Consider the following 25,175-nt stretch of genomic DNA (forward strand, 5'->3'; position numbering starts at 1 on the left):
TAGTAAACAACCCTAGTCTTTTATTTGCTCAAGGCCAGCTGTTGCAGGCCCCAAGGACCCCAGACTTCCAAAACAGACAGAGGGAGGGGGTAAACCCCTCTGCCTACCAGGTGCTGCTTGCTCCGACCCTGCTTTCTGCAGGAGGTGGGAAGGGACATAGACTTTACATCTGTGCCATCATATATCTCCTTGGCTTTCAGGTATTATGAATATTCAGTTAGTGTAGAGAAGGAAACTGAGGCATATTGAAACCCTCCCCCCAGGCCTCTATTGGCTAATCGGAGGTTGGGCTACTTCCTCTTCTTCTCCACCCACAGAAGAATGAACTATAGACAGCCTGGTGAGGGTCTCAGGAGCCCATCTGGTGGCCTGTGTGTGTGGGGGAGGCCAGCCAGGGTCAAGGGCTGGGGGTGGGGGGAGCAGGAGGAGGGGTGTGGCTGGGATAGCAGCTGCTGGGTGAGGGGGAGGGAGTCAGTATTGAATAGGGGACCCCAGCTGGGGTTCCATAATGATATCAGTGGGGGACAGACAGAGCCCTCTGCTGTCCAGATGGGGAAACTGAGGCGGAGACTCCTCCAGTCTTTGGGAAGGGAGGAGTTTCCCATCAGTTATTCAGGTCCATCCATCTTCTCCACAAATGTGGCCATGAGCTGGAGTGCTCGTTGGCAGTCACTCAGTGCTCAGACTGAGACAGGAATGGAAGGCAGCTGGATCACCTGGCCACACGGCCCCCCTCTGCTCCTGACACACCAGAGGGGCACCCTCCCCCACCTCAGCTGCTGGGAAGGAGCTCTGGGCTCAGGAGCCTGACTGCCTGCTTTCCCCTGCTCACGTGCCTGAGAAAGGCTCATTTTTAGCACCTGGCCTCTTTTCCCTGCCTGGAGGGAGCTTGGGGGATAGAGCAGGGAAGAAGGCAGCCACGGGGGACAGGGAGACCTGAAGGCTGGGCCCAAGGGGATGTCTGTCTGTTCCGTTCTCCCCCTGCAAGGGTGCCGAGGAAGAGAGGGGCCCTCAGCCTCCATGCAGCGTGGAAATGAAGAGGACGCTGTCCTGGTCCTGCAGCTGGTAGTCCAGCTCACCCTGGGGCAGGAGAGAGGACAGAGACCATCAGGACAGGGTCTAGTTTCTCCCCAGGTGTTGGGAAGGGAACCAGGGAGGACTTGCTGCTCTGAGAAAGACAGACTTTGCCAAATGAAATGGGTGCTCTGTACATCAACATGCAAGTCTAGAGGTGGTCCTAGATCTGACACTCACCACCTCCCCAGCAGCCCATTCTCTCCTCACTTGGGGTGGGACACTTGAGTAGCATCAGTTCAGGGGCTGGAGTGGCACAGAGATTATCCAGCCACCCTATTTAGGCTTAATGAGAGGCCCAAAGCTTTTCTACTGAAGCAGCGGCTGGGAGAGCAGGGGCTGGGAGAGCAGGGATAGGGGCTGGGAGAGGGGTATCCCCCCTACGCTGAGGTACTGACCAGCAATTCCCAGTCGGCATCATTAATCAGCACCAGAATTCCTGGTCGCCTGTGGAAAAGATGGCATAAGTAGGAGAAGAGGCAGCTCTTCTTTCTGAAGTTTTGGTTAAAGATCTGCCAGGCCAGGCGAATATGGCACAACCTATAATCCCAGTGGCTCTGGAGGCTGAGGCAGGAGGATCAGGAATTCAAAGCCAGCTTCAGCAAAAGAGAGGCAACTCAGTGAGACCCTGTCTCACAGCTCAGTGGTAGAGAGCTTACCTGGCATGCAGGAGGCCTTGAGTTTGAATCCCAGCATTACCAAAAATTACATAAATAAGTTAAAGTGAAAAAGGGATCTTTTTCATATAATTACTTAAGTGGCANCTCTGGGCGCAACAGGGGTTGGGGGATGCAGGGACCAAGCTCAGGGAAGCCGAGACCCTGGGGGATGGGATGGGGGCGGCTGACTGGCCCCAAGTGTGAGGATCGCGGCCCCAGCTCGACGCGCAGAGGGACGCCGATCCCTGCCATCAGCGTTGCCGTCGCCATCCTCATCCTCTTTCCTTCTCCTCCTCTGCGGGTGACTGGTCCCTCCTGGCGGGGTCCTCCAGTAGATCGCGTTGGTTTCCCCCCTTTAAAATTTCTGCCCAAACGAAACTGGCACGCAGCAGCGGGACCCAAATGTGGTCTGGGAGCCCGCCCTCGGCCAGAGCCGCAGGAAGTCGGGGGTGAAAGCAGATGCCGGCGAACGCGCTCGTTAACTCATTTTTGAATTTGTTCTATCGCATCCCCCCGACCGGTATACCCTAAACAAACAAACAAAATCCTAATCTGCCCCTAAATTCCAAGCCAACCAACCCCTCCCACAAACCCCTCCAGACGGACGGATGGACTGAGCCTCCTCCAACCGCTGCTAGAGTCCGAGAAGCTCGGGAATCATGCGCTCCAGCCGGGCAACCACCTCTGCTTTGGAAATAGAACTTGGACAAACGAATCCTTTTCATTAAAAAAAAATCTTCCAGGAAGTAGAGGAACCCAGGTAAAGGAATCCAGGTCAGAAGGCCTGGTCTTGAGGGCCAGATGGAAACTGTGTGCAAGTGACAGTACCATCACCCAGACCTTAGGCAAATTATTTTGTTTCTCTGCACATCAGTTTCTTTTTTTTTTAGTGGTACTGGAGACTAGCCCAGGGACTTGGGCATGTTACAGGCAAGTGCTCTATCACTGAGCTACATCCCAGGGCCATTTTTGGATTTTTATTTTGAGACAGGGTCTCATTAAGCTGCTAAGGCCAGCCTCAAACTTGAGATGCTCTTGTCTCAGCCTCCTGAGTAGCTGAGGTTACAGGCATAAGCTGCTGCACCCAGCTGCACATCCATTTCTTCATCTGAAAATGGGGCAAGCAGGCGCCTGAGTCACAGGTGTGCCCAAGGATGCAAAGAGATACAAAGGGCTTGCTGGCATACTTTTCTTGGGGTTTAATCTTAGTATTTTAGGCCCCAGATAGGAAGAACTCCAGCTTCAAGGCCCCCCACATGCCCATGCTTCCCCTGGAGAGGAGGCTACCTTAGCTCTTATAGATCAGGGATGGTTGCCAGCGGGACCTGAATGCTCAAGAGTAGTCCTGCCTCAGATCCACAAGGCAGCTTAGCTGGCTCCTACTGGCAGTAGCCCAAAGGGCACTGCTATCCTTGCAGGTGGCCTCTGGGACTGCTGCACCAGGGTCTGAACCAGAGGCCCTGGGGGGCACCCCTAGCCCCCAGGAACTGAAGGAGCCTCACAACTGTGTTACCTGCCTCTTTTACTTAAGCTTGAAGAGGCCTTGTTAGAAGTAAAGTGACTCTCTGGCACATGGAACCTGGTCCTTTGCCATCAGGCTGGGCTAGGCTGGGTGAGAGAGGTAGGAAAGCTTTGGACTTTTATAGGGTATCCATAGTGAGAGATTAAATGTGTGTTCCTGAGAGGGTACATGCATGTAGTTAATGACCCCTGGAATCCGAGACCTGTGTGTCCCATACAGTACCTACTGGCCATATGTTGCTATTTATATTATAATGAAATAAAATGGAATGTTTAGTTCCTCACTCACACTAGCTGCACTACAAGAGCTCAACAGCTCCATGTGGCAGCAGTTACCACACTGGACAGCACACATATGGAACATCTCCATCACTGCAAGAAAGTTTCATGGGATAGCATTGTCCTAGATAGTTCAATGACAAGAGGGACCTTGAGCAGCATCTTTTTCTTAGAATTTTCTGTATAGAGAGTGTAATGGAGGCCCAAAGAAGCAAAGTAACTTGCCTCAGATTTCACAGCAAGTTTGTGGCTGCCAGAAGGTGTAACTGGATTTTTTGGAGAAATTCACCAGGCTCCTTTCATCACATGTGTGTTGCCCAGGTCTTATGCATGAGAGGCAGGCACTCTACCAACTGAGCTGTATCCCCGGCCCCTCGTGAGGGCTTTTAACAAATTCCGGACAGTCCAGTGTGGTATCAAGAAAACTGAAAATCGACCTCAGACAGAACTGGATAGCTCTTTTCTCAGAGGAGACAGGGAGAACAAAGAGGGAACAGGACCCAGAGGAGGTGAGACTGAACCCAAGGATAGGGGCCCAGACGTCCTTCCCACCCTGTCTTCTTCAGGGAAGAGAGGAAGGGACTCACACACTGTCTCCCTGGAGGAACAGCTCTGGCCGCTCTTTTAGCAAATTCTTCTTGATCCAGATGAGGAGGTTCCGGATGTCCCCTGGAGAGGAAGACACAACTAATATCAAACCAGGTGATTATTTTTTGTTTTGTTTTATTACCAGGGATTGAACCCAGGGTTGCTTAACCACTGGGCTACATCCCAGGCCCTTTTTACTACTTTTTAAAACTTCAAAAATAGGGTCTTGCTTAGTTGCTAAGGCTGGTCTCGAACTTGTGATTCTCCAGTGTCAGCCTCCCGAGTCTCTGGGATTACAAACATGCGCCACCTGGTTCAGCTCTGAGGCTGGCTCTGAACTCACAATCCTCTTGCCTTAGCTTCCTGAGTTGCTAGGATTATAGGCTTGCACCATGGTGCCCGGTTCATGCTAATCTTCTCTGTATTATTACAATTTTAGAAAGTGTGATGCTGAAGTGAGCACTTTTTTTTTAATATTTATTTTTTAGTTTCAGGTGGACACAATATCTTTATTTATTTATATGTGGTGTTGAGGATTGAACCCAGTGCCTCGCGCATGCCAGGCAGGTGTGCTATCACTTGAGCCACATCCCCAGCCAACGTGAGCACTTATTTTTGATCTGTTAACTAGCAAGGGATCCTCCCCCTCAGCCTCCCCAGTCGCTGGGACTACAGGTGTATGCCACCACAGGCAGCTCAAACCTAAATGATGCTTGGGTCCCAAAACCTTGCCTGGCCCAGAAGGGAGTGCATGTGGGAGCTTACAGGGCTTTTTTTGGACTAGGCTGTGATGGCCCATGAATTTGTGGGTTCTTAAGATGAGGAAACGAATTAGGAGAGGTTAGTGACTTTTCAGAGAGATCTTCACAGAAAGTGGCCCCTGGCCCTGCTGAAAGCTTGAAAAAGTACTGGCCTTTACCTATAGCAAGGGACTCAAGACAGTCACATCTTATGGTCTGGGAGACAAAACCCCACCCACAAGTCCTGGAAGCTGATCTGGACTGCCCCAGCCAGGCTTCTGAGAGGGCCCTGAAGAGCCCCTTCCACCTCCATCTCCAGCCAGTCCCAGATGGAGAGGATTGGGCTTTGCTCTTGGAAGGGTCTGCATATATTTCCCTTTGTGAGGGGATAAAAACAATCACTGAGCTGATAACATCAGTTAATTTCCTCTAGCACAGGGAGAGAAGGATCCTTCACCAGCCAGGGACACTGACAGATCACTGCTCCACCACTCCCTGCCTCCAGAGCCCTCAAGACTGGGGATGGCTACCTTGAAGATGCAAGAGGTTCAGGGTCAAAAGGGCCTCTCCTGCTCAGCTGAACACGGAGATCTGCTTCATTGTGGATCTGGTGTTCTGGAGCAGCCACCAGTCTGTGTGTACTCACACGGAGGCTCAGAGGCTGGGTCACCTCAGGATCAAAGGTGCCACGCCACAGCACACTGGGATCTGGCTCTATAAATTGCTTGGACATGAAGAGGTTTCTGCTCTGTGCTCCATGTGGGTTCAGAAGTGCAGCTCACATGCAACCGCTGCCTTGGGTAGGGCTGGAAGCACTCTCCCTGGCCTGCATGCCACCTTCCCAGGCGGAAGGCTGTAGTCAAGATGTGCTGAGCCTCGAGGTTGGGCACCAACACCCCTAGATTGTACACCAGCAGAACACAGGGCCTGTGCCTATAAACAGGCAAAGTGTCCATAAGCTGAGGCTGCTACCTTCCAATTTTACTTGGTACTGGGGATTGAACCTAGGTATGCTCTATTACTGAGCTATACCCTAGTCCTTTTTATTTTCTTATTTTGAGACAGGTTCTCATTAAATTACTGAGGCTGGCCTCAAATTTGCAATGCTCCTACCCAGCCTCCTGGGTTGCTGCGATTACAGGCATGTGCCACCACTCCTGTAGTTCCTCCTTTTAAACAATGGAGTCTGCCGGTGGCTTTCACCTATAATCTCAGTCACCAGTGAGGCCGAGGACTGCAGGTTTGAGGTCAGCCTCAAACTTAATTAGCAAGCCCCTAAACAACTTGGCAAGACCCCTAAAAAATAAAAGGGCTGAGGATGTAGCTCAGGGTAGAGCATTTGCGTAGCCTGCGTAAGGCCCTGAGTTCAGTCCCCAGTACCACCAAAAACAGAGGCTAGAGGTGTAGCTCAGTGGTAAAGCACCTCAGGGTTCAATCCCCATCACCAAAACAAAACAAAGCACATAAAATAAACAGACTGGAATTCCCAGAGTCCCTGGAACAGGCATGTGTGCGAGTACAGTTTCTAGCTATCTGTAGTCCACTTGGACTCTTGGAGGCTCCTCCCCAAGGCTTGGGTTCCAGAGGCTTTCTCTTGGCCCTGAATCCCCTTGGCCTCTACCTGGCACTGTCTGGTGGGCCTCTGGCCCATACGTCTTGTGGCCGCTCGATAGAGCCGCCACGACCTGACACATCCATCAGCCAGCCTTGCGGGTGGGGCTGTGCTTGTGTGCGGAGGCAGCAACAGGGACTGGGCAGTGCCTGGACTGGGGACCACAGACTGCACCCCCACAACCCTATCTCCCTCCAAAAGGAGGGCATGTCTGCTCCATTATGGATAGGCTTGGGGGTGGGGGAGGGCCAGTGGTCATGCTGGGGTCATCCACGTGATGGCACCATCATGGAGTCCCGAGGGGTGGGCTGAGGGGTAAGTCTGCTGCCTGGTGCTGGCTCATTTATCATGATGCTCCTATTTGCTGAGGTCACTCCCTCCCTCCTCTGCCCACCCCCCACCCCAGGCCTGCCCACATTTTTGATAGCCGGTTTCCATGGTGAGGCTACCACATCACCACTGGTATTGTTTCCCCATGCTTGAATTTGAGAGTGGGGAGAGGTAGAACTCAAGGCTCCCTTCTTAGGCTGCAAAGACCACTCGGCATGGCCTGAAACACACCCCCAGGGACATCTTGCTCAGCTTGTTGAGGCCCAGACAATATGCAAATAGGCTTCAAGCCAGATGGTCGGCTTCCAAAGGCACCCAGGGGAGGAGGAAGGGTTAAGCAGAGTCGGGGGGGGGGGGGGGGGTGGGGGGGGGGCTAGTGTCTTGAGGATGGCTCTGAGATAAAGGTGGGGCTGAGAGACTCTCAATTCCACCTTTCCACTCTGTGTTCTCCTGCCTTTCCAATTCTGCTGAGAGTGGTCTCCTTCCTATGATCCCAGGCAACCATTCAAAAGACAAACATTTATTGAGCAACTACTATGTGCCAGGTACAAGGGAGATGGTGGTGAGCAAGATGGAAGCAGAGCCCACAGTCATGGAGCTAAGAGGACAGTAGCGAAAGAGACATGACTTAAGTAGGTGATAAAATGCTACCTCCTTTGTCTGGGATCAGGAAAGGCCTTTTTTGGGGTGGGGTGGGTGGTAAGAGGGATTGAACCCAGGGGTGCTTAATCACTGAGCCACATACCCAGCCTTTTTTTTTATACTTTATTTAGAGACAGGGTCTCGCTGAGTTACTTAGGGCCTCACTAAATTGCTGAGGCTGGCTTTGAACTCAGGATCCTCCTGCCTCAGCCTCCTGAGCAACTGGGATTACAGACATACATCATCATGCTGGACTCAGGAAAGGCCTTTCTGAGGGTGTAAACACTGAAGCTCAAGTCTGAAGAATGAGTGGGGTGGCTGTGGGGGAGTACCCCAGACAGCAGTAAGAGCACACGGGAAGACCTAAGGCAGGATGGAACTGGAAAGGAGAGGTTAAGAAGCTCAAAATGATGGGACCAGGGTTATGGCTCAGGGGTAGAGCTTGCCTAGCATGCATGAGGCACTGGGTTTAATCTCTAGCACCACATAAAGATGAAAACAAATAAAATAAAGAAGCTCAACATGTGGGCTGGGGTTGTAGCTCAGTGATAGAGTGCTTTCCTAGCACAGGCAAGGCCCTGGGTTCTATCCTCAGCACCATATAAGAAAAAAAATAAATTAATTAAAGATATTATATTCAACTACAACTAAAAAAAAAAAAAAGAAAAAGAAGAACAGCTCAACATGAGAGGGACCCTGAGGAGGGGCCTGCTCTGGAAGGTGCCACTCTCTTTTCACGAACCCCAGCGGGGATGACCAAGTATGTGCTGTTTATCTGCCTTGACCCTTGAAGCCCGATCCAGCTCAAATATATGGCATACCCTCCCATTCCTAGAGTGGGAGCTGAGGCTCAGAACCCTGAAACTCTTGCTGAACACAGGGGCAACTGAGGGGGGTGAAGAGTCAGACTAAGACCACTGACTGGAGTTGGATAGTCCTGGTTTTGAGTTGGACCCTGTCACTTGTACTTATTGACCTTGGGAAAGGAACTTCCAGAGCCTCAGTTTTTTTGCCTTGCAAAACGGGTGGTCAGAATGCCTGACAGGTTGTTGTGAGGACTGAATAAAATGATCCACATACAATTCTTGGCACTGTGCCTGACCTATCAATGTTGTAATTATTCTGGAGTCCAGAGGGGGAACCTGTCTCCTCCATACTCTCTGGTGTCCTGGGCTTCCACACACTTGCTCTGCATAGCAGCCTGGCACCCCAGCTTTGGAAAAGTCTGTTGAGTCTAATAATTTGTCAGTCAGTGCTAGTTGGGGCTTTCTGAAAGAGAATTAGGGAAGTGGTAACATTGGGCTTCCTTCCTTTTTTTTTTTTTTAATCTTTTTTTTTCCCCAGGGCTGAGGACGGAACCCAGGGCCTTGTGCGAGCTAGGCAAGCGCTCTGTCACTAAGCTAAATCCCCAACCCCACCCCACCCCCTTTTTTAAAGACAGGGTCTCTTTCTGTTGCCCAGGCTGGCCTCAAACTCCTGGCTCAGGTGTTCCTCTTGCCTCAGTCTCCCAAATAGCTGGAACGATGGGCCCCTGTGCCTGACTTCTTCCTTCCATTTTTTTATATTCAGACCCATAAGATGCCAGTGACCGGTCAAAGCCCTCAGGACAACCTGGGAGTAAGGAATCACATCCTGAGGCCATGGGTGCTAGCAGCCAGACTCCTACTCATGGCACTGGGGAGGAAGATGGATACTTAATGCCAAGGTGTTCAGCATAGAAGACCTTGCGGCCTGGCCTGCCCGCTGGGGGAGGGCAAATGAAGACACCTGCTGCTCTGTGGAAGAGTGATTAAGAGTTCCCCCTCTGGAGCCAGAGGGAACTTAGCTGTGGGCTGGATGGCCTTGAGTAGGAAGTCACTTGACCTCTCTAAGTCTTCTTGATGTCATATACCTTTCAACAAATGGGAACAACAATCCACACTCCAAGAAGACTGTGTGAGAATTAAGATATAGCCTAGAGGGGCTGGGGATGTGGCTCAAGCGGTAGCGCGCTCGCCTGGCATGCGTGCGGCCCGGGTTCGATCCTCAGCACCACATACAAAGATGTTGTGTCCACCGAGAACTAAAAAATAAATAAATATTAAAAATTCTCTCTCTCTCTCCCTCCCTCCCTCTCTCACTCTATCTTTAAAAAAAAAATTCTCTCTCTCCTCTCACTCACTCACTCTCTCTCACTCACTCTCTCTTTAAAAANAAAAAAAATTAAAAAAAAAAAAAAAAGATATAGCCTAGAAGCAGGCCACAGAGCATGAAGCACACAGGACACGCTGAACAGACATGTACCACAGGAGCACATGGCATGTCCATCCTAGCAGGCTCCTGGGAAAGCTTCCACCAAAATCCTTGCCCCAGTGACTTCTCCTTGTCTGGGGTATACACGCTGCCCAATATGGCAAGGCCACCAAGGGTGTCAACCCCGGGCTCTTGGGGCTGAAAAGGAACAACCTCAAGGTCCCATCTGACATTGAATCCTGCCTGCAACAGACTCTCATTCAGCCTCCTTGAACACCTCAGGGGCAGGAGGTCACTCCCAGGGAGTTGTGCTTCTCCAGCAGAAGCAAGTTTTCCTGCCACTCCCATCCACTGGGCCTGTTGGTCCACAGGGCCCACGCCAACAATATGACCCTTGTCCCCATAACAGCCCTTCAGATTTAGGAGATCCTGGATCCCCTAAATCTTCCCTTCTGTAGATTATACCTTCCTGTCCCCACCAAGGCTCCAAGACAGGGTTCTTCTGGGAGCCCACCCTAGGCCTAAGTTGAAAGGGAGAAGAAAGAGCTGGCATAGGGAGAGTGAAAGAGAAGAGGGGTGGAGGGAACCTCTGAGACTCCATTTACAAATGAATGGGGTAAGAATGGAGCAGTTTGTGGGCTAAACTGGCCTCAGAAGGAGGTTTACAGATGTGTGAGGGGACGCTCCTCATTGTTTAATTAAGCAGAAAGTGGATCTTTTCAAAAGCAATTTTGCACAGGGACTGGGAGGGGTGGGAGGAGAGGAGGGAGGCAGGGAGGGGATCAGCAAACAGGCCCCAAGAGCAGAGAAAGGAACAGCTGGCCCCAGAGAGGCTGTGAAATGAATGCTAAGCAGTTTAAAGCGCCCAGAAGCTCTGCTCAGCTCCTCCCCTCCTTCACCAGCCACCCTTTAATGTGAATCAGCAGGAGGAGGGGGCATGCGAGTGGGGCGAGAAAGGTGAGGCAGTCTCCTTCCTACAGGGGAAGGGGCTGGGAGCCTGGAGTTGAAGGGATCCTTGAGTCAAAAAGGCCAGCAGCCAAAATGGCCAGACGGTGGTTGGTGCCTACCCCCAAAATCCCCTCCAATTAAGGAGATGATGACAGTTAACACACACACACACACACCACCCACCTCTTGCAAACACATACTTGCAACCACTTGCTGGGTCTGCACATCCTACTTCACAAAAGGACATATACTTACATCTGGAACCAACTTTTCCAAATTCGAGTTGTTCAACAGATATCAGGCTCAATAAAGAGTGGAATTGGCCCATCTTCCATTCTACACATGGGGAGAGAGAGGTTGGCCGAAGCCACTAATGTGCAATGCACACTGCCAGGGCTCCTCTCTTGGAGTTTCATCCCCTTTGGCCTCTCCTGTCCTTTTACCATGTGGGGTGGGTTGGAAGTTCTCCCCTGGCCCAGGACCCACAGTTCCCCTTTTTTGTGAGACTTATCATAGTCTACAGTTTTTTTTTCTTTCTTTTAATACTGGGAATTGAGCCCAGGAGCACTCTACCTCTGAGCTACCTCCAAGCCCTTTTCATTTTGACCAGGGTCTCATTAAGTTTCCAAGGCCTTGAACTTATGATCCTCCAGCCTCAGACTCCAGAGTTGCTGGGATTGCCACCATGCCGAGCAGTCACAATCTGTGATCCATGGCTCTTGCTATTTCAGCTGGAGTATCTAAGACCTGCTTGGCCAAGTGGCAGCCAGGGCTGGGAAGGTTGCCAGATGACAGATCTGGGCATGGATTGGGGAGAGAATATAAGACTTCTCCAGCAGCATCAGGCCCTTTGGGTTCATGAGTGCCAGAGTAAGGCCTGGCAACTGCAAACTAACTCTGTGGCTGCAATGTGACCTGTGCCTCTGGATACCGTAAGTCACAAATGGGGACCAGGAGTGAGCAATAGGGGCATCTTGCCTTCCTTCCCTGGGTTGATGGGCCTCCATGTTTTGCTATCTGGCTGAGGAATGAAGGAACAGAAACCTGAGTCCTAGCTCCTAGCCCAGCTTCCCTACCTAGGTAATTGTGGACAGGTCTCAGGTCCCTCCTCCTCTATCTGTTTTCCTTCCCTCTGAGGTCTGACTTCCTTGGTGATAGGATCTGTCAGGGTCATAACAAAAATTAAACTAAATAACCAATGAGGGTCATGAGTGAAAGTAACAGTGTAAAAACTGGAAAACAGGTCTTGGATGTGATACCTCAGGGTGATTCAGGGAGCCTCTTGGAACAAATGATGGGTTAATGCTTGGACTGCAAAGACCTTGCGGTCTGGGTGTGCTTCCCAGTGCTGCCACTTAAGTAATTATATGAAAAAGATCCCTTTTTCACTTTAACTTATTTATGTAATTTTTGGTAATGCTGGGATTCAAACTCAAGGCCTCCTGCATGCCAGGTAAGCTCTCTACCACTGAGCTACACCCCCAGCCCAGTTTCGGCCTTTTAAAATTGAAATAATAGGAGCTATCTCCTAAGAATGTGGGAAAATGATCTACAAAACCTACTGAGACTTTACCTGCCACTCCAAATTCAGCCTGTGCCCGCCTTAATCCTGGCCTTCTTTCAGCTCTCTACCCAGACCAAGGCTTTTTGCCCCTTGGAGTTTTCCCAAGTGCTGTCTCCCTGCCTGGAAAGGCCCAGGCCTCTTTGCTCTCTCTCTGCAGTTTATCAGGTTGGCTTCCTTCCATTCTTCAGGCCTTCACTCAACCTCATCTCCTTGAACTGAAGAGGCCTTCCTTGACCACTTGTTCGTCCCATTCCAAGCACCTATGTGCTCTTCTTTTTTTTTTAATTTTTTAATATTTATTTTTTAGTTATCGGCGGACACAACATCTCTGTTTTGTATGTGGTGCTGAGGATCGAACCCGGGCCCCACGCATGCCAGGCGAGCGCGCTACCGCTTGAGCCACATCCCCAGCCCACCTATGTGCTCTTCTCATGCCAATCACTGGAGTCTGTGATGGTACAGTTTTATGTTTATTTCCTCATTTACTGCCGGCTCCATTTGCATGCCACAGTTAACTTCATGAAGGCAAGAACCCACCCAGCAACCAGTGCACTGGAGGCACCAGTGCAAAAGGAGGCAATCAAAAAATATTGCCAACTACATGAAAGAATTAAGTACTTCCTACCATTCATTCCTGGCACTTGCTGAGTACTCTGTCAATGAATGAATGAGATGGAGCTAGAATGGTGAAGACTAGTGGGCTTTCATGCCAAGCAAACTTAAGAGGAAATAAATCATAATGTGCTATTTTAATAAACTTCCAGGAAAGATCTTTGAGAGGCTTTATCTGAGAACCCTTGCTTCCTCTCAAGGCTGCCAAGGTTGCGTGGCCATCGGCCACACTAAGAAACAAGGATCTATCATCTGAGGGTCCCCGTCACCCCCAGAAAGGATGCAAAATCTTACTATCCTGCCGTTTTAACACCAACTACACACAGCCCCAGCTCAAGGTGAGCAGTACCCTGATTCTGGATAAATGTCCCCCAGCCTCTAAGAATGGCAGGGAGCCAGGGACCCAAAGGAGGGCCAGAGATGGCCATGGCAACCAGTGGATTTGGACAAGTGTAATTGTTTTGTTCCTGGCAGATGTGTCCACTTCAGAAGAATCTTATCAAACCTCACCTGATCATTTTTTAGTGTCCACCTCCTAGAACCTCATTCCCCTGCTTCCGCATATGCTTGATGGCCTCGTCTCAGCCTCAGAAAGAGACTGGGCTCCTATCCCTGAGTATCCGCTCTCAGCAGGACTCACTGCTAGGGCTGTAAAAGACCTGACAGTCACTAGATCCAGACCCTGCCTTAGGCTATACTGATGGTTACCCTGGCATACCTCTGGGTTAACTCTTTAAAACCTCCCCACTTGAAGGTAGGGGCTGACTCCTCTTGTTCAAGTTTGTCACCTCAATGACCAGACACAGTCCACCTCACAAAAATTGCTCAGTATATATTTGTTTTGCTTTTTTAAAGAGAGAGTGAGTGAGAGAGAGTGAGTGAGTGAGAGGAGAGAGAGAATTTTTAATATTTATTTTTTAGTTCTCGGCGGACACAACATCTTTGTTTGTATGTGGTGCTGAGGATCGAACCCGGGCCGCACGCATGCCAGGCGAGCGCGCTACGGCTTGAGCCACATCCCCAGCCCTCAGTATATATTTGTTCAAGAAAGATTAACAAGTTTCTCCTTTAGTCAACCTCCCTCCTCCAATCTTTCTGGCTGGAGCCTTTTCATTAGTCTAAATCTCTGCACTGTCAGGAGAGTCCAATTGTTTGGTCCGTTCTCAGGGAAGGTTACCTCCTTGAAAAGACCTTCCCTGTGCTGCCACATTATAATAATAGAGGGCTGGAGATATAGCTCATTTGGTAGTTGCCTCACATGCACAAGGCCCTGGGTTCAATCCCTAGCACACACCCCCACCCCCCACATAATGGCATAATTTACTTCCTCCTCCTAACATCTCTAAGAGAGAAGGACTGCCAACCCACTTCACAGCTGAGAATACTAGAGTTAAAGAAGACTAGGTCTCTGGCCTAAGGTTCTAAGGAGTATGAAACCTTCACAGAACTAAGTAACCCCACTTCCCTCCCACGAAGCTGGTTGATCCCAGAAAAGATGGGAGAAAAGTATTCTGGTGACTTTTTCTTCCTTCCCACCCCTGGCCAGGGAAATCCTACCCATTTCCACTGAACAGGGCTAAATGATCCCATAGACCCTCTCCTGCCCAATATCCACTCCCCCACCCCAGCTTAAAAAGCTAATACTCACAGGGCTCCTCCTGCCCAGGCAAGGTGACTTGATGTTTTTTTACACCATCAAATAGGAGCTCCGCACCACCTCTGCAAAGGAAGGCCAAAAAAGACAGCCAGGTGAGCTCCTGCAAACAGAACTAAGGATGAGAACTAAGATGAGAATGGAAGAAGAACTAAGGATGAGAATGGAAGTAGAAGCCCAAGAGATAGAGACCAAAGTTCAGGAACAACACGGCACTGGTGACTAACTCTCAAATGCGACTTCCTGCTGTGGTAAGGTAGGTATAAGTAATTTTTACTAATAATCAAGCAGACTGTTTGCCCCAGAAGCAGCCGAGTACAGTTACAGAATATTAGCTTTGGAGCTGCCAATTCCAACATGGAGACCAGGCTCCATCTCTGCCAACCAGGGCATGTGACTCCATCTTCTCATACCTTGATCTTTCCATCTGCAAAAATGCTGAAAAGCCTTGTAAGACCTTCTGCAGATCCTGTGCATCTCAAAGTTTCCTCTGGCCAGGTGAGGTCTAGAAATGACCCTGTCCCTGTCCCCTGCTGCTAGCCTGGTGGGCATACCACAGCACTGGAGGCTGAGAGTCCACTGAGCTCTCAGCCTCAGCTAGCATCCACCAAGAGTAATCCTGCCATTTATAAGATGCTCCTCACCTTATTTCATCCTCAAGGCATCACAGGGAAGAACTGGGAGGGAGGCAGATATCATTAACTCCATTTCATAGAGAAGCAGGCTGATTCCTGGAAAGGTTAAGTGACTTGTGCAAGGTCAGACAGGAAGCAGCTACACTAAAATATGAATCTAACTGGTTTCTGCTCAGCCCCAGCAGCCTTGCTGAAAAATAAATAAATAAGACTCCCCAAAGGTCAGAAAGCCCCCTGAGGGCAGAGTTTGGTTCATTTCTGTGTCTCAACATTGTGCCCTGGGAAGGCAGGAACAGCAGAGATAATCAGAGTCAAGTACAGAAGCCAGGACTCCTGATGTGGGCAGCAGGACTCTTTCAGTGCCCCATACTCATCTCCCTTTGGGTCTCCTGATTCCCATCTCAGACCTAACATGGGTCTGACCTGAGAAGGCCCTAATAGACTTGATGGATGGGATACCTCCCAGCCTACCACCCTTTCCCAATTTCAGGGAACAGAGATGTCCTGAGACAGCCCACTGGGAGGCAAAGGCAAGGAAAGTATTGTCATGGGAGAAACATGGGGCGACTGTCATCCAAACAAGGTCACGCTTTGTTGATGCAGAAATGTGGAGGGGGAGCAGAGGCCCATCTGTGGCTGTGTGCAGGGCCATTTCAGCTGCAAGCCCGCACAGAGCCTCCATTTATCTCCTTCCAAGAGCCTCATTTTCTCCTGGGTAGGGGTTGGCACATGTAGCAGCTGGGATGGGGGATGGTGACAGGCAAGGGGCTCAGGAATTGGGGGTCAGAGAAGATGGGTGGGAACTGGAGGCACTGGGACCCAGGCAAACAACCAAGAGTGGCCAAAGCTGGTGGTGCCAGTCTCAGAGGCTGAGTCTGTTTTTTCCCTTTATAAATGGATGAAGGCAGAACCAGTCTGGCTCAGAGAGTAACCTGTCACTGCTGGGTTCACTGGGCCCCAGGGGAGGGGTTGGCACTTCTGTCAGCACATCTGTAGTGGGGGAAAGTGCACACCAAGCCTCTAGAGTGATCCTAGGAGGCAGACAAGGGGCCTGTTCTAGCCCCATGGACCCAACCAAATCTTCTTATGTCTTACAGGATTTGCTATGCAACTCAACTAAGATCTCCATCTTCTCTCCACGTGCCCAGACATTCCTGCTGGATGTCTGTTTATACCAGTGACAGATACAGACATTCCCAAAACTGTCTTCCTTCTATTAGTTCATCTTCATTGTCTTTATCATCTATTCATCTATATTTGGTTCTTTTTTTAAAAAAATATATTACTTCAGTTGTGGATGAATCTTTATTTTTATTTATTTATTTATTTTTATGTGGTGCTGAACCCAGTGCCTCATACATATTAGGTAGACGCTCTATCACTGAGCCACAACCCCAGTCCTATATTTGATTCTTTATTTCCCTTCTACCTGCTGGAATACAAGCCCTGCCTAAAACAGGGCCTAGCACACAGTGGGCGCTCAACAAATATTTGCCAAATAAATGAAAATGTCCATTTTTCTTATTTTTTCTCTGACCTCAGTGGTACCCTCCTTTGTTAATACTTCCCCAACTCAGGGAGGAGGAAAAGGAATGTGGTAAAGAGAATCTTACATTTGAATTTTAACAGCCTGAACTGAAGGACTCAAAACACATCCATACTACGCACTTTTGAATTCTGAGAAAAAGCTCTGCTAGGAACAGTTCAAGAGGGAAGACAAAAGATGGCAGAACTAGTTACTGACAAAAGACAGAATGGTGCAAGAGGCTTTTTAGAAGGCTCAAAAAAGAGCTGATGGGGGCTGGGGATATATAGCTCAGTTGGTAGAGCGCTTGCCTCACATGCACAAGACCCTAGGTTCAATCCCTAGCACCATCATACACACACACACACACACACACACACACAAAAGAGCTGATGGGGCCAAGAGACTATATCTGCTCAGGGGTTAGAGACAAAGTCCTAACCCAAACTTTTCTAGGATCTGTGATGGTAGGAAAACAGGGAAACAAGGGAGATAAGGGTGGGCATGGCAGCTTAGGTTCAGGGTGAAACACATCTACTAAGAGATGTAGGAAGTAAAAGGTCAGAGATAAAAATATGCAAGACAGAGAGCAGGGACTTGGGTTTGCAATGCATCTTGGGCATTCTTACTTCCCAAGAAGATACAATTCTCATGGGACAATGGTGTGGGTAGTGATGGAAGGAGGTAGATAGATGGGTAGAGGGATGTTGTCTTGTTTTGCTGGAACTCACTACTGCTCTTGGGGGTAAGGGAAGCTGAAACTAGAAAAGAAGTAATTATGTTGGCCTGTGAATTCATGACTTCCTCACTGTTGCCCGCACAGTATCTGGAAGACAGAAGACATCTCTGGTGAACAAACACCATGTCTGCTTAATGAGAATAAAAGGCAAGTTGACTATGGATAAATCCCAGCCTGGCAATCTGAAGCTTCTCCCTTTACAGCTCTACTGAGGCCTGTCAAGACAGAAGGGATTCTCCTAAAATGCCCAGGCTTTAGGGTACAGCTGGGCCAAGGGTGAGTGAAGCAAAATAGTCAGAAAGCCTGACCAATGTAGTTCTAATTGGATCCAAGCGGCTAGACAATAATCATCAATTAAAATGCACTTAACATTCATGAGGCTACCCCCTTCTAAGGGACAGAAATGCTGAACACTGTAGGGCATGGACAGAGTGCTATTTATCTTTGTATCCTCTGTGTCTGGCTCATTGCCTGGCACATGGTAGGCACTCAATAAATGACTGGTGAATGAACCACCCAATGAAGGGAAAACATGAAAGAAACTGGGAGCATCCAATGAGAGGAAAGGCATTTGGACAGAGGTTTTAGATTCCTATCCCTGACTTTTCCTCTCCCTTTCCCAGTGCGCGTGCGCGTGCACACACAGAGTCCCATCCTTTTCATGTGATTCTGGCAATGATATCACCACCCATCTTTTAGGGTCTCAGTTTCTTTGCTGTCTCTCTAAGCTATGCAGTTTTTCTCAGTTTTTAATTTTTATTTTGAGACAGTTGCACAGGGCCTTGCTAAGTTGCTGAAGCTGGCCTTGAACTTGCAATTCTCCAGTCTCATACTCCTCCCTAAAGGCTACCAGGATTACAGGTGTGCACCACCATCCCTGGCTTTCTCTGTTTTGAAACCAGGACAAACCTGTTTGTTGGAGGGATAAGATAGTGGCTTAAGAAGATTTCCTCTCTACCGTTTTCTTCAGTTATTGATGTGTTCCAATCCCTGCATTTTCATCTTGTGCAAAATATACTGCCAATATTAGTCTCTCCCAATGTGGTTATCACATTTATCCCCATACCTCTACTCGACTCAAGATCTGCAGAGGCACTCAGCAAGTTTATTGACTATCCTGAAAAGAGCTTCAGGTCTTTTTAAAATCCCAAGTCTTGCGAAAAAGAAGAAGAAGAAAAAAAAAAAGAGTTCCGTCTTGTCCATACATCCCACAGGAAACAAAGCCTCAAGAACCGTGTAAGCGGATATTGAAACTGCTGCCTGAAGAAAGAAATCATGGGTTGGAGAGCGGTTCTTTCAAGGAGCCAGATGCCAAACCGATGGACCTGGTAAAGTGCGTAGAGAGGCCACCCGATAACCGTCATGTCTTTTGAGCCTTACAGGTACTGGGCACAGCGGAGTACCCAGAGCGCACCTCCCCGCCCGTGTGTGCGCCTCTATTCCCGGACATACGGCGTTGCCGAGGGAGACTGAGCCTATCAAACTCGAGGCGGGTGGCACGGCTCAAGGCAGGCGCCGGGAGCTCGGCAACTCGGCCGTGTCAGGCCTCGAGACAGGAGAGGAGTTGCGGGCCCGAGGACTTCAATCCATACCCAGGGCGCCCCAGCTCTGTTACTCACCCGAACTCCACCTCCACTGACAAGGGCGCTGCCATGTTGAGGAAGCCGAGCTCGCAGGAAACTCCCCTGAACTTCCGGAGCTCCCGCCCACTTCCGGTCGCCGCCTGGAGCCACGTCCGGAAAAGGCGGTGCCCAAAGGTCATCTTCCACAGCTATTGGAAGGCGCGGAGGGCGGAGGAGGGAAAGTCACGGGCGTTCCCGGGGATCAGGAGTCGATGTGCCTCCGCCTGTTGGCGGCCGGGTTCCAGGACCCGGACTGGGAATCAACTTGAGGCCGCAGCTAGGCGGAAGACAGCCCCAGCACCTTTTCGACAGACTGTGAGCCACATTACTGTTTATCTTGCGTTAGTTACAAATCGAGCCCATTCACTCGTCTGACGTCATAGTGACCTCCTAAATATTTCTGACACCAAAGTCTCGCCCCTGAGCTATCAACTCACTGTCCAACCGCCCCTTTGGATATTAAGCTGGCTGTCACTATTCAGAATTTATTCCATGTTCATGTGCCCAGCATCTTGTTTGGTGCTATGGATGCAGTAGCAAGGGGCAGGGAGTGTGTGTATGTGTGTGTGTGTGTGTGTGTGTGTGTGTGTGTGTGTGTGTATGTTTTAAAACCCTCTTTGTGTTGGGAGTCGAACCCAAGGCCTCGTACATGCTAGGCAAGCACTTTATTACTGAGCTACATTCCTAACATGCAGTATCTTTAGGGCACTCACACTCTAACCGGGAAAAAAATCTGTAATAAAATAAACATGCTGGGCTGGGGTTGTGGCACAGTGGTAGAGCGCTCGCCTAGCATGTGCGAGGCCCTGGGTTCGATCCTCAGCACCACATAAAAATAAATAAAATGAAGGTATCGTGTCCAACTACAACTAAAAAAGAAAATATTAAAAAAAAAACAAGAAATAAGCATGCTAATCAATCATATATATTATAATCAATCAATCATATTGTACCGGGGATTGAACCCAGGGGCCCTTAACCACTGAGCCACATCCCCAACCCTTTTTTTAATAAAATGATTTTTTTTTAAAGATGCTCAGATTTTTTTTTTTTAGAGAGAGAGAGAGAGAGAGAGAGAGAGAGAGAGAGTTTTTAATATTTATTTTTTAGTTTTCAGCGGACACACATCTTTGTTTGTATGTGGTGCTGAGGATCGAACCCGGGCTGCATGCATGCCAGGCGAGCACGCTACCGCTTGAGCCACATCCCCAGCCCCATAAAATAATTTTTTAATTGTCAATGGATTCTTTTTTTTTTTTTTTTTTAGTTGTAGTTGGACACAATACCTTTATTTATTTTTATCTGACGTTTGAACCTAGGGCTTCACACGTGCTAGGCTAGCTCTACAGCTGAGCCACAACCCCAGCCCCTGAATCTTTATTCTATTTATATAAGGTGCTGAGAATTGAACTCAGTGCCTCACAGTGCTAGGCAAAAGCTCTACCACTGAGCTACAACCCCAGCCCTGAAGCCCTTTTTTGTATTTATTTAGAGCCAGGGTCTCACTGAGTTGCTTAGGACCTCACTAAGTTCCTGAGGCTGGCTTTGAATTTATCATCATCCTGCCTCAGCCTCCTGAGCTGCTGGGATTATAGGCATGTGCTACCATACCCAGCTAAGAAAGGCTTTTTTTTTTTTTTTTAAAGAGAGAGAGAGAGAATTTTTTAATATTTATTTTTTAGTTATCGGCGGACACAACATCTTTGTGTATGTGGTGCTGAGGATGGAACCCGGGCCGCACGCATGCCAGGTGAGCACGCTACCACTTGAACCACATCCCCAGCCCAAAGAAAGGCTTTTAAGTGGTAAGACACTTCAATAAGAAAGGGGGAGCTAGAAATGTAGTTCAGAGGTAGAGCCTTAAGTTCAGTCCCTAGCACTGCAAATAAACCTGACTGGACTTGCTGGGCTTTAAAGCCTAAGTAGAGTGAATTGAGTGGATATGAGAGAAGCATTCCAGTGAGGAGAGCAAAAGGTGAAAATAAGCTGAAGCATCAAGGGAAGAAAGTGGGAGTTGGGGAGCAGAGATGGAAATTGCTAAGAGATGAGGCTAAGCCAAGCCATGCCTTATAAGCCAGGTAAGCATTTCAGTGTCTAGGAGCACTACTGCTTGACTTGAGGCTGTGGAAGGTTTGGGGAGGGATGGAATTGTGCTTTAAAATAACTCAGTGGTAGAGTGGTTGCCTAGCATGTGCAAAGCCCTGGTTCAATCCCCAGCACCACAGACAAATAAAAATTTAAAAACTTTTTTCTGGCTGCAGTGTCAAATGGTTTGGAGGGAAACACGGAAGAGGATATGGAGACAACTGAAGTTTGTTACAAAAACCCAAGGCAGAAATGGAGTGGAGCAGAGTGGGTGTTCTATGGGTCTCCAAACATTAGTACTTCCAGAGTTGAGCACTGGTAGAGGATGGTGATGTAGCCTGATGGTTAAAGATGTAGTGATTATGTTAAGAGCTAGCAAAAAAAAAAAAAAAAAGAGCTAGCAGTTCGGCTGGATGCAATGGCACATGCCTGTGATCCCAGCGATTCAGGAGGCTGAGGCAGGAGGATCATAAATTTGAGACCAGCCTCAGCAACTTAGTGAGACCCTGTCTCAAAATAAAAAAATAGGGGCTGGGGATGTGGCTCAAGCGGTAGCACGCTCGCCTGGCATGCGTGCGGCCCGGGTTTGATCCTCAGCACCACATACAAACAAAGATGTTGTGTCCGCCGATAACTAAAAAATAAATATTAAAAAATTCTCAAAAAAAAAAATAAAAAGGGCTGAGGACTTAGCTCAGTGGTAAAGCCACACTGGGTTCAGTCCCCAGCACCAAAAACAAACAAAAAAAAACCCTAGCAGTTCAACTGCCAGTTTTTATCCAGGTCTCATCACTGCCCTAGCTGTTTCTTTGGGCAGGTCCCTTAACAATTTGTGTCCCAGCTTCCTCATTTGTAAAATAGGAAGAATAGTTTCTTACAAGGGCGTGGAAAGGACTGAATGAGTTCTTGGCACAGTGCCTCTTTCCCTAAAATAGGCTCTGTGTTGTCCATGTTTGGGGTTGTAGGTGCCACTGCCCCTCACACAAATACCAAGATACTCAAATACTTGAATATTGCTTTAAATTCTCTCCCTTTTCCTCCATTCAACCACCAAAATTGGACCAGTCTTACTTTTAACATGATTTTGCAACCCCCCAAATTTTCCCTGACACCCAGCTCACAACCACCCTCTCACCCACATCTGCTTCCTCTGGCCTATCTGCCTGTGGCCTTAGCTTCATGTGCAGTTAAACTCCATGGACAACTCTGGGCCCCTTCAGTGTGCCAGGCAGTGTTCTAGGGCCCTGACAAAACAAGGGCAAATGAGCTATAGCTCTGGTTCTCATAAAATGCAAGTGAGTCTACATGTCCTACATGGAAAGGCCCCCCCCCCACACACACATACCTTGCTATGTGGGCCACTGCCCCTCTAGAACTCAGTTTCCTCAATCTGTAAAGAGAGTCTGGGACCAAATGATCTCTTAGAGTCTTTCAGCAAAAAATATTCTTAGATTCTTCCACTGAATTCTTAGCTTCTCCAGAGCAAAAACCTTTTCTGATTCATCTTGGATCGTTATCCTGTAAGGAGGAACTTTGTACATCATAGGGATTTGGTAAGTGCTTGCTGAATGAGCAAAAAAAATTAACAAGTGATATTTGCCAGCAAGGGCCCATCTAGAAAGCATTCAGGTCCTTTTACAGCCTCTGATCCCAACCAGCCTCTGCTGAGTATCTTAAGATCCTAGGAATTGCCACTTCCCAGAGCTGGAAGGAGAGATTGCTTGGGAGCATTTGAAGAGCATCCTCCATTAGAAAAAACATTCATTGAGCACCTGGTAAGTGCCAGGCCCAGTGCTGGTGCTGGGAACACAATGGTGCACAAAAACAGCTAGTTCCTGTCCTCTTGGGGCTGATGTTCTAGAAGAATGGAAGGCAAAACAGAATGCATGGTGAGATCAGTGTTATGGAGGGGAACAGGGGAGCTGTTGGAGGCCCCAACCCAGCTTCATGATCTCACAGAGGCTTCCTGGGAGTCAATTAAACCAGATCCACTGGGATTTAGAAGGTAGAGGTGGAGGTGGGGAAGGAGAGGGCACAGACAGACCAGAGTTGTCCCTCCTTCCTCTAGATTCTAGGTAGTCCTCAGACTTGTCCTGGTTACTGGGAGCTCACCTCTTGAATGAGCTGGCCCAATCTGTGGCTTCCCACCTCTCACTCAAAAGTGCTTCCTTCACCTGACCCCAGTCCCATTCCCTTGAACCCCTCAGTGACAATACTGTTTTACCAGTGTATGCTTTCAAAGAATATTTATTAAACTTGAACATTGTCTTTGCATCTGCCAGGTGATTTACATGCATTACCTAATTTATTCCTCCCAGGGACTCCCCCATCTTTCCTATGAGTAAACTGAGACAGAACATGTGGCTTGCCCAAGGACCCCTAAGTATGAGGCCTCAAACCAGGTTTTAGAGCCTTCAGGATCCCTTCCTTGTCCCTATCATTGAGCCTCAATGCCTTCCCTTCAACTAGTCTCAACCAAATGTCTTTCCCTGGGACCCAGAACAGGGGTTTGGGCCCCAAACCCTGTCCCTTCCAGCAGGCTATCCAGCCAGGGCATAGGCCTCCATCCTCTCTGAAGCTTTTGGGGAGACAATGGCAGGGTTGGTGGGGGAGATGAGGGCTCGGGTGCCCCCCTGCCCACACCCTTTGTCTTCCCGCCTGCTCCTCTCACGCGCCCTGGGAGGCTGGGAGTCGCCTCTCGCAGGCTTCCTCCTCCCATTCTTGTGCTAATTGGGTGTCAAGCTGAGATCAGTGAGAAAGAAATCCGCCCTGGCTCGGGTTAAACTGCCGCCAAAGATGAGGGCTGAGCCCAGAATATCATTAGACCAGGAGGAAGCAGGGCCCCTTTTGGGGGAGGGACTGGCAGCGCATTCAGGCCCCTTTGAAAGTCACTCAGTCGCCCCCTCCCTTGCTGTTGCCATTTCAATGGGCCCCTCAGAGGTATTTAACCTTCCCAGGAATTGAAAGTGATAGCCACGCACTGGCCTGGGCAGCCACTTGCCTGTCCCGAGGGCAAATGGACCTCCAGGGACGCTGCAGCCCAGCCCTTTCCAGCCTTCTCCTGTGGAGCAGGCAAGTTGCAGGTGGGAACACCGAGGCTCGAGGCTCTGCTCCGAAGGGGATTTTTCTCCCAGCTCTGCCATTCTCAGGCTCTGTGGTCTTTCTCTCTCATAAGGCTCAGATTCCTCATCTGCAGAATGGGGATGAAAACTGTACCTACTTGCATTAAGAAAATTTAATGAAACCATGCACAGAAAGCCCTTTGCACAGGGCCTGGTGCACAGGGTCTGGTAGTCAGGCAGCGCCCCAGACTTGACAGCAAGTCTAAGGAAGTTGGTTTGACCAGCTACTAGGACCTCCAGATGTCTGGCCTCGATTCTAATCCCCTTTACAAACCTGCAGCCTACCACCCCTCTTTTTACATTTACTTTTTTGTGTGTGTGTGGTGCTGATTGAGCCCAGGGCCTTGTGCATGTGAGGCAAGCACTCTACCAACTGAGCTATATCCCCAGCCCCTACATTTACTTTTTTTTTTTTTAGTTGTAGATGATGGACACAATATCTTTTTATTTTATTTTTATGTGGTGCTGAGGATCGAACCCAGTGCTTTCACCTGTGCGAAACAAGCACACTACCGCTGAGCCACAACCCCAGCCCTATTATCTTTGATCCACTCTGATGGCATTGTGCCCCTCACTCTCCTGAAGGAAAAGAATGACTATCAGTGACAAATAGCTGCTTTGCACCCAGAGAGAAAGCTGTACCTCTGCCTCATGGTGTCCAGTGCTCTCTGCATTCAGAGAAACTTCTAGTAATGAACTATAGAAATGACCCATTAGGACTGGAGTTGTGGCTCAATGGAGGAGCACTTGGCCTGGCATGTGTGAGGTCCTAGGTTTGATCCTCAGCACCGTATATAAATAAGTAAATAAATAAAAATAATAAAAAAGACCCATTGACAACTAAAAAATATTTTTTAAAAGTGACCTGTTAATATTGTCCTTCCTTAACCTGCCCTTCACTTCCAGGCCTTGCATCTGCCTGGAAGCTTCTGGAAAGTCTTCCCTGTTCCAGTGTGCTTGGTTAGGTGCAGCTCAGCACATGGCTTTGGCTT

At 49.0% G+C, this 25,175-nt stretch overlaps 1 protein-coding gene, 1 long non-coding RNA gene and 1 pseudogene across 5 annotated transcripts in view; 1 reads left to right on the plus strand and 2 right to left on the minus strand.

Moving 5' to 3' along the window:
* Positions 1-19,193, minus strand: Urm1 (ubiquitin related modifier 1). 3 transcript variants are annotated; one of them, XM_048812965.1, is made up of 6 exons: positions 18,974-19,039; positions 14,450-14,520; positions 10,881-10,961; positions 4,121-4,202; positions 1,473-1,521; positions 1-1,080 (listed from the first exon to the last, which is right to left on the minus strand). In XM_048812965.1, the coding sequence occupies exons 3-6, from the start codon at positions 10,951-10,953 to the stop codon at positions 1,012-1,014; spliced, it is 273 nt and encodes a 90-aa protein (XP_048668922.1). In that variant the 5' UTR covers positions 10,954-10,961; positions 14,450-14,520; positions 18,974-19,039; the 3' UTR covers positions 1-1,011. The 3 variants fall into 3 exon arrangements, with proteins under 3 accessions (XP_048668922.1, XP_015353000.1, XP_048668923.1); XM_015497514.2 differs by lacking the exon at positions 10,881-10,961 and having other exon boundaries at positions 18,974-19,084; XM_048812966.1 differs by lacking the exons at positions 1-1,080; positions 10,881-10,961; positions 14,450-14,520 and having other exon boundaries at positions 1,472-1,521; positions 18,974-19,193.
* LOC125619640 overlaps positions 19,055-25,175 on the plus strand; it is a 23,740-nt gene continuing 17,619 nt past the window's right edge. For both annotated transcript variants that reach the window (XR_007351169.1, XR_007351168.1), the window contains exon 1: positions 19,055-19,291. This is a non-coding gene — a long non-coding RNA (uncharacterized LOC125619640). The remainder of the gene's footprint in view (positions 19,292-25,175) is intronic.
* On the minus strand, positions 24,731-24,917 carry LOC125619689 (annotated as a pseudogene).

The sequence above is a fragment of the Marmota marmota genome, unplaced genomic scaffold (genome assembly GCF_001458135.2).
Source record: "Marmota marmota marmota unplaced genomic scaffold, marMar, whole genome shotgun sequence".
In the NCBI taxonomy this organism is placed as follows: domain Eukaryota; kingdom Metazoa; phylum Chordata; class Mammalia; order Rodentia; family Sciuridae; genus Marmota; species Marmota marmota.

Coding starts and splice junctions, on each gene's coding strand:
- Urm1 (XM_015497514.2), bottom strand. CDS start 19,008: ATGGCAGCGCCCTTGTCAGTGGAGGTGGAGTTCGG. Junction 14,521..18,973: donor TCAGTGGAGGTGGAGTTCGG/GTGAGTAACAGA, acceptor CTTCCTTTGCAG/AGGTGGTGCGGAGCTCCTAT. Junction 4,203..14,449: donor GCCTGGGCAGGAGGAGCCCT/GTGAGTATTAGC, acceptor CTTCCTCTCCAG/GGGACATCCGGAACCTCCTC.